Raw genomic sequence first — 7344 nt, forward strand, 5'->3', positions numbered from 1 at the left:
AGTGTCCCCCTAATATATTAGACAGGGACAGTGAAAAGCAAGTCGTTGCTATAGATTTTGTGTCTTTCCGTAACTGTGATGTCCTGGATTGTATTCACATTTGTTTCATGTTAGGTTTTAATTAACAGAAGAGAGCAGTTATTCCATCATGGGATGTCATGGTGAAGTTGATGTGGATGCTGGTGTATGTGCTAGTTTCCTTATAAATACATGTTTTTCTTTTTACATAAACCAGGTGATATTACATGTGGGTTGTAACTACAATAACCTCTCTGTTGAAGATGAAATTGGATTGCCTGATTACATTTAATTATTGTCTGTCTCAAACAAAGGCTGGTCTCCTCTGACACTCATCTGTCCATTACTTATCTTTGCCTGCTGGCTATTCTTCAAGAATAGATGCTGACATTTTGCCCGTCACAAGCATTTCATTTACTGTTGCCTGGCTAACTTTATGAAGAAATAACACACCAGATACCCTTAAAGAAACCAATCCAACATACAGATAAAGATGACTATAGCTTTAAGCACTGTTTGTGCATTGTTGGCTCCATAAAGGGACACACACATCATTTCATTTTCATCCTTCTTTGAGTGTACATTCTCGGTGGCTTTGGTGTTTTTGTTCAGAAAGTGAGCGGATTAACTGTCGGCAGGCTGAGGCAAAGCTAAAAAACAGATGAAGAAAGATGAGGTCATAGATCCCACTGGGTGATACATCGCTTTGATATGAAGATTTCTTGAGCATATTCTGTGGCCTCAGTTTGATAACGACCGTCCCTCATTTTTAGCAATCACACCTCTGACACCTCGCCCCTGACAGAGAGGTGTAAATCGAGGCCGTGGTGGCAGAAGCGGTTCACTACTGACCAGCTGGCCTTCTGCTTAATGAAGAGACGCAGCTTGTCCCTGAAGGTTTCTCCAAGAAAGCTGTAGATAATGGGGTTGAGGCAGCTGTTGGAGAAAGCCGCCAGGTTAACAATGTGGCCTGTGAGCGGGTAGTCGTGCCACAGGGTGGTAGCGATCCGCTGCGATGGGTCAGCTGTGCCCTGCAGCAGCTGGATGCTGATGAAGACGTTCTCTGGCAGCCAGCAGATGAAGAACACCAGAACCACCACCACGATCATGCGCAGGGCCTTCTGCCGCCGTGGCCACAGTCCACGGTGCTTCTGGGCCCTCATGAGGATTCTCCCGATCAGAGAGTAGCATAGGCCAATGATGGAGAAGGGCACCAAAAAGCCAATGGTGACCTCCAGCCACTGGATCTCAAAGACGTTGGCGAAGCAGAAGTGCACCTCGCCCCTGTGCTGGGTCTGCACGATGGTGAAGGGGAGCAGGGTGGCCAGGATGGAAGCCATCCAGATGAGGCCACAGCTGAGCTTGGCGTGCTGCATAGTCCTCAGCGGGCGGCTGCTGATGGAGCTGGCCAAGGCAACGTAGCGGTCAATGCTCATCCACGTGAGGAAGAAGATGCTGCTGTACATGTTGACCTGCAGGAACAGGGACATGAAGGTGCAGAGGACGGCGTAGTCGTAATATTTGTCGTTCAGATTGAAGACCTCAATAAGAGAATCCGCCACCAGGATGAGGTCGGCCGCAGCCAGGTTGACGAAATAGAGGTCGGGGATGGTCATCTTCTCTCTGTGGTTCAGGTTCACCACCAGGATGAGGATGTTACCAATGAATCCAATAGGAAAGAGGAGGATGGTGTACAGGCAGGACAGGAAGAGACCAATGATGTACGATTGGTGTCTGTCTGAGTCTTCAATCAAATCCCTGGTGTTGTTCTCATTTGAAGTGTTCAGTTGTTCTGTACTGTTAACATATATCCAGACCAGAGAGGTTGTTTGCACTTCCATACTGACTGTAATTGGACTGTTTTGAATTGTGGGCCACATGTAAGTCCCCTGTAGCTGCTACATCGTTAGACAATGTTAGTTCCCAGTGATGTCTCTTTAAAGGGTGAGTCATCTATGCTGCGTTGGCATGCTGACAGAAGTCAGGTGAGTGGACAAAACGGTTATGGTTTCCATGACCTCATCATGTTGACATCAAGGTCCATCTACCAATAGGTTCCAAACACAAAACCGAAGCACCTCCATGTCTTAAAATGGTCTCTGCAAGCCGAGGACTCACATCCTCACAAGCTGTGGTCCTGAGATCAGAGGCTGGACTTCTTTCTCTTCTTTTGAGTCATCTGATTTGTTGGTGCATCTTTATTCAGAGAGCCTCGGCCAGAGACGCTATTGCTGTGACACCTGAGCTGCGGAGGGGAGAGGAAACAAATGAGAACATTAAAGACAATTAGGAGCACAGACTTGGAAAAAAAAGAAGCAATCTTGTGTGCAGTTAAATGAGAAGAACTATGATGAATAGCACTTGTTTGACAAAGAACACAAAGATCTTTAGATGGAGTTTAGTATAGTACAGGTCCACTTTGGAGGCAGACCTTTAAAGGGTCTGAAATGGATGTCAGACAACTAAGTAAGCACATTAACATTCAAGATGCAGGCTTAAACAGATGCATTGAAATCCTCCTCAGAAAACCTCGGCCAATCACTCGAGACCGTTTGTCCAGACTTGATGACTTTTAATTTGCGAGATGAAAACATATTTGTAATCAACATTTAACAGACCTCTGTGTTTTAAAGGCTTTCGGCGACAGACATCACACTCAGTTCTCAACGTACATAATACAAAGATGTTTTTACATTACTAACAGTCCTCTTTCTTGGTTGATGGTTTTCAGGTCCCAAATCTCTGACTTTCTCGGGGATAGGACTGTTTTCTGTTTGGCAAACATGACCTTTAGCAAACATCACAGCCTTTTGGGTTTTATTTCCTCCAGAGGAGACCTTCTGCAATATTAATGCATTCTTATCAACAATCGTCTTCAGAGCAGTAATTCAGCACATGCATGCACATGAAAGCAAAATGCATGCATAGGCTGGAAATCTTACAAATAATCTTTTTTGCCATAGTTTTTAAATCCTCCAATAAATACATAAATAATCATAATCACAACATCATTAGCATCCTTTCCTTCTTAATTCAAGGGAGAGTTCAAACCCTCCACAAAAGCACAAAAAATATAGTAAAATGTTTCTGTTATTGAACATGTAATTCAGAGCAATGATCTTGTCAACAAAGATGAAGTCCCTGATATCTGAATCCTAAAGTATCATTTTTCTAACATCAGGAAAGGATACTTCAAAACATATTTAAAACGTTTTTGAAGTAGTTTTTTCGGTTTTGAGCTTGTTTTGATCTTCATATATTCTCCCGAAATCAGTGAGACCGGAGACCTGTTTCTCTCAGAGACGACAACCAGTCACTTCCGACATTTAATGGAAGATAAATAACTAGTTGATGGCATAATTTATAACTTATTAACCAATAGGATTCCCAAGACATGAGTGATTTCCCCGTCCACACTGAAACTGAACCTTAAATGAACAAATCCATATAGTTATCACCTGTAATCTTATTGCAAACTTGTTTTTAAAACTTGAAAATGACATAAATCAAACACAGCTCTATCCCATAACCGCAAATAGTAGAAAAGACGTCAGAAGCTGCACTTACTTTTTCAAATTGTGGTTTCTTCGCTGCTCCATGCTTGTCCGGTGCAGAGGTCTGAGAGCCAGAGGTTTGTAAATCTCATGTCCGGGCTTCTCTTCTGCACCACCTGCTGTTTGGCCCAACCCTGCTGGAGAGGAGAGGAGGGAGCGAGAGGCAGGAGAGGATCTGTCGCCTCTGGTTTGCTCCCGTGCTTCATCACATTTCCTTTGCTTTCTCCCCCAGTCTGTGATTCCAGGTGTCTGCTGAGCATCTGTAAAGATCCAGCTGCTGCTACGGCAGCAGATTTGAACACAAAGTAGAGTTTGGGCAGTAAATGAGCGTGGAGTTTACCTCAACCAGGTTGGGTTGTTATGGAAACCACTTATATATTTACGCAGTATTTGCTCAACTGGGTCGTCTAGCTCTTAGTCTTAAGGGCTGCGTAAACACACCGTGCATGACCTTTCTTACTTTTTACCATCAATATGTTTGATAAATAGCGTATCTTCTGATCTGCATCGATTATTGATTCCCACAACAAAACACATGAACACATTCTTATTTACTGTTCATTCTCAATACTACAATTACATTCAGATAAGGTGTAAAAAAAACAACTGAGCCTTCACTCTCAATCAGGGGGACACAGAACAGACTCTTTGCTTCTGTGAAAGGAGTAACAATGACATAATGTGAACTAATCAATGCATCCAAACTGTGGCTATGGAGACCTATTTGATGTGGCTAGTGTAATGTCTTTGACAGGTCAGTGGCATTAACTGTAGATGCCTGTAATAATTGCATATATTGATATTGAGCAGGCTGCATCATAATAAATCATAGTTGTAAAATGAAATCGTCCTAGACTATATTGACCACTACATAATCAATGGATATCATAGTTTATTCTCAAATGATCGGCATGCAGCTGCAAAGACTGCAGTGTGTAGTTGAAACAACTTCCTAAAATATGTGAAATAATTTAAGATAGATTTGGATGAAGTCATTGAGACTGGAGGCGTCTCCTCAGGATGAAAGGGAAGCACTGGACACAGGGGTGCATGGCAACAATACTTTACAGCTTTCCTGCAAAGGACAGAATGTGACTCTGAGGTCTTCACATGGTGGGAAGGTCACTTCATCCACAGACAGCCGGAGGGGAGAGAGAAGTCAAGGCCAGGCCTGGATCACTGCCTGCAGGGTTGGCGTTGCAGCTCCTTTGGCAGCGCTATATGTGCACCGGCTCCAGAGATTTGAATGTCACGCAAACAACAAGAGCAGAGAGCCAGCAGAGTGAGCGGAGACCGGGCCGGTCACAGCGCCACTCAACGGCCACACCTCCAGCTTGGACATGGTGGACAGAGTTGCAATGGCACAGTTAGGGATTTACAGGTTACGGAGGCCACTTTTTAAAAGTTTCAGACAAGAGAGATTCCTGCCAGTTCAGGCAGACACATGCAATCCAATGCTGCACACATGACGTTCTCTTCTGTTTATATCCAAGGCACCCTTGTCATAACAAGGCCTATTTAAACAGTCAATAGCCTGCCCACTTGTTTCTCCTCGTGTGGCATTCCACAAGTCTGCCAACAGTTTGAGAAAATTACATTGAAGAAAAAACATGTTCTGCTTAATTATGGGCTTTTCAGTCAAACAAATACTGAGGAGAGTATCTCTAGATTGTGTGCTGATGAGGAGGAAGATGGTAAATGGACCAGTACTTGTATAGCGCTTTTCTAGTCTTCCGACCAATCAAAACGCTATAGCACTACATAACATCATTCACCCGTTGATGAGAGGAGCTACCATGCAAGGTGCCACATCAGGATTATCAACCATTTATACACCATAGGCACAGCTACAGGAGCAATTTAGGGTGAAGTGTCTTGCTCAAGGAGACATCGACATGGGCTGGAGGAGCCGGGGATCAAACCACCGACCCTCTGATTGAAGGACAACCCTGCTCACCACTGAGCCACAGATGTATTTTGGTACTATCCTGTTGTTGCATCCTTTTGGCAGCTGGCGGCAGGTTGGTTGAAACAAGCAATCGATTTATCTTTATGCCCTCTCAATATTATTTGGGGTTTTCAAGGTGATCAAAATCATGATTGAACACTGTTGTATAAATACATGGTGGCAGCTGGTGGCATGCTGGCACAAATAAGTTTGGGTTTTTGACAAGCGAGAGAATTGAATCTGTGGGTTAGAAGAAGAGGTTTTTAGTTGCGGTAGAAAATCGATCCAGCAGCTGGGAGCAGAACGTCTGAGGGGTCATACAGCAAGTCTGAAGTGTGTGATTTTCTTTCTGCTACCTGAAATCTCAGTTATTCAGCATGACTTCACACAGATAAGGGGAAAGCGTGGATGTGGAGGTCAGTCAGTGGAAAGGTGCCGGAGACTGTCAAAGAGAGGGTGGGAGGAGAAGACAGTGAGGAGAGGGACCACATATATAACTAGATGAGACCAAGTTAATGAAGTGAGTATTAGTCCCGCGGCACTGAAGCAGAGCAGATCAAATGGGTTACGTTCTTTTTAATTTAGCTGGAAACATTTCTTAGACATGCCTGTTACAGTCAAACAAGTCAAACAGTATATACTACTGTGTGAAGCCCAGCAGAGCAGTCTTGGTGTATAACTCTGCCTAAAATAGGCTAATAGTTGTGGCATTATTGTAGTTATATATAGTTATTGACTGATTCTTGGATTTCTCCACATTACAAATCACTTCCAAGTAACTGATTAAATAATCTACGGTCAACCAAACAGTGATCCTCATTAGGAAAATGTGCTCTCAGAAAAAGTAACCTGCATGTGCTAACATGGCTGAAACAGATGAGGGTGATATAAACAACTTGAAGAAGTAACAACGTGTGTTGCAGCAAACGTTATTTAAAGCGACATGTTGCTCTTTTTTTAAATGTATTTTTATGTCACCTATGGTAGGTCATTGCCTCTTGATGATCTCTATGACTCATAATTGAACAGTGGCAGGCCGTGGATTTTCTACCTTTTTTTAAATTTTGAAAATTTAAAAAATTGAATTATGAAATATCTATAACTTTGTGATTTTGTTTAGGCCATCAGAGAAGGCTTATCAGGCTCTGGCGGCCTGCCACTGCAATCGAAGCATTGTGCTTCAACTACTTCCTCTATGAGGCCAGCAGCAGTCATTTGGCTTGAGAGAGAGAGAGGATGCACTTCCTCTTCGTGTCCACTGGGTGGCCCACCGGTATAAACTGTGAATGCTGTTTGGCAAGGGGATGACAATGTGAACATCACTGCACAAGCTCTGGCTAAACCAGAGAAACGTGGTGAGAATGGTGAGGTGAGTGACTCCCAAAGAGGCTGAAGGCTCAATAATTGGATTATACGGTCAATTACCATGAGGATCCAACATCTGCTTTGGTCTCGGTTTTCTGTTATGATAACCATGAAATCATACCATAATGCTGAAAACATATTATTGTAATATCTTTTGTTTTCTTGTGTAACAAAGAGGCTATATATGAAAGAAGAAAAAAAAAGACTTACCACTGAGTGACATCTAATCAACAAGACAACATTACCAGTGCTGTTAATGGGAAGTTGTGGGGTTTAACTGCTTGTGGTCGGGGAAGTGAAAGTGGGAGGTCTAGAGGAGGAGGGTACAACACCCTCATCTGCCTCCACTTACCGGTCTGAAGTGCTTCTGGCTCCATCGAACATCTCCCACAGCCACAACCACAACCTCTGAATGGAACATGCTGCACAGTCCAGCTCCTCTGCACTGTTTCAAGGGCC

The 7344-nt window shown here is 43.5% G+C and overlaps 1 protein-coding gene across 1 annotated transcript; it reads right to left on the reverse strand.

Annotated features, from left to right (window-relative positions):
- Positions 1-794: 794 nt before the first annotated feature.
- gper1 (G protein-coupled estrogen receptor 1) lies at positions 795-1898 on the reverse strand (the record flags this gene model as incomplete). The annotated part of the gene is made up of 1 exon (XM_079233732.1): positions 795-1898. The coding sequence occupies one exon, from the start codon at positions 1896-1898 to the stop codon at positions 795-797; it is 1104 nt and encodes a 367-aa protein (XP_079089858.1).
- Between the last annotated feature and the right edge of the window lie 5446 nt (positions 1899-7344).

This window comes from Taurulus bubalis (assembly GCF_910589615.1).
Source record: "Taurulus bubalis genome assembly, chromosome: 17".
In the NCBI taxonomy this organism is placed as follows: domain Eukaryota; kingdom Metazoa; phylum Chordata; class Actinopteri; order Perciformes; family Cottidae; genus Taurulus; species Taurulus bubalis.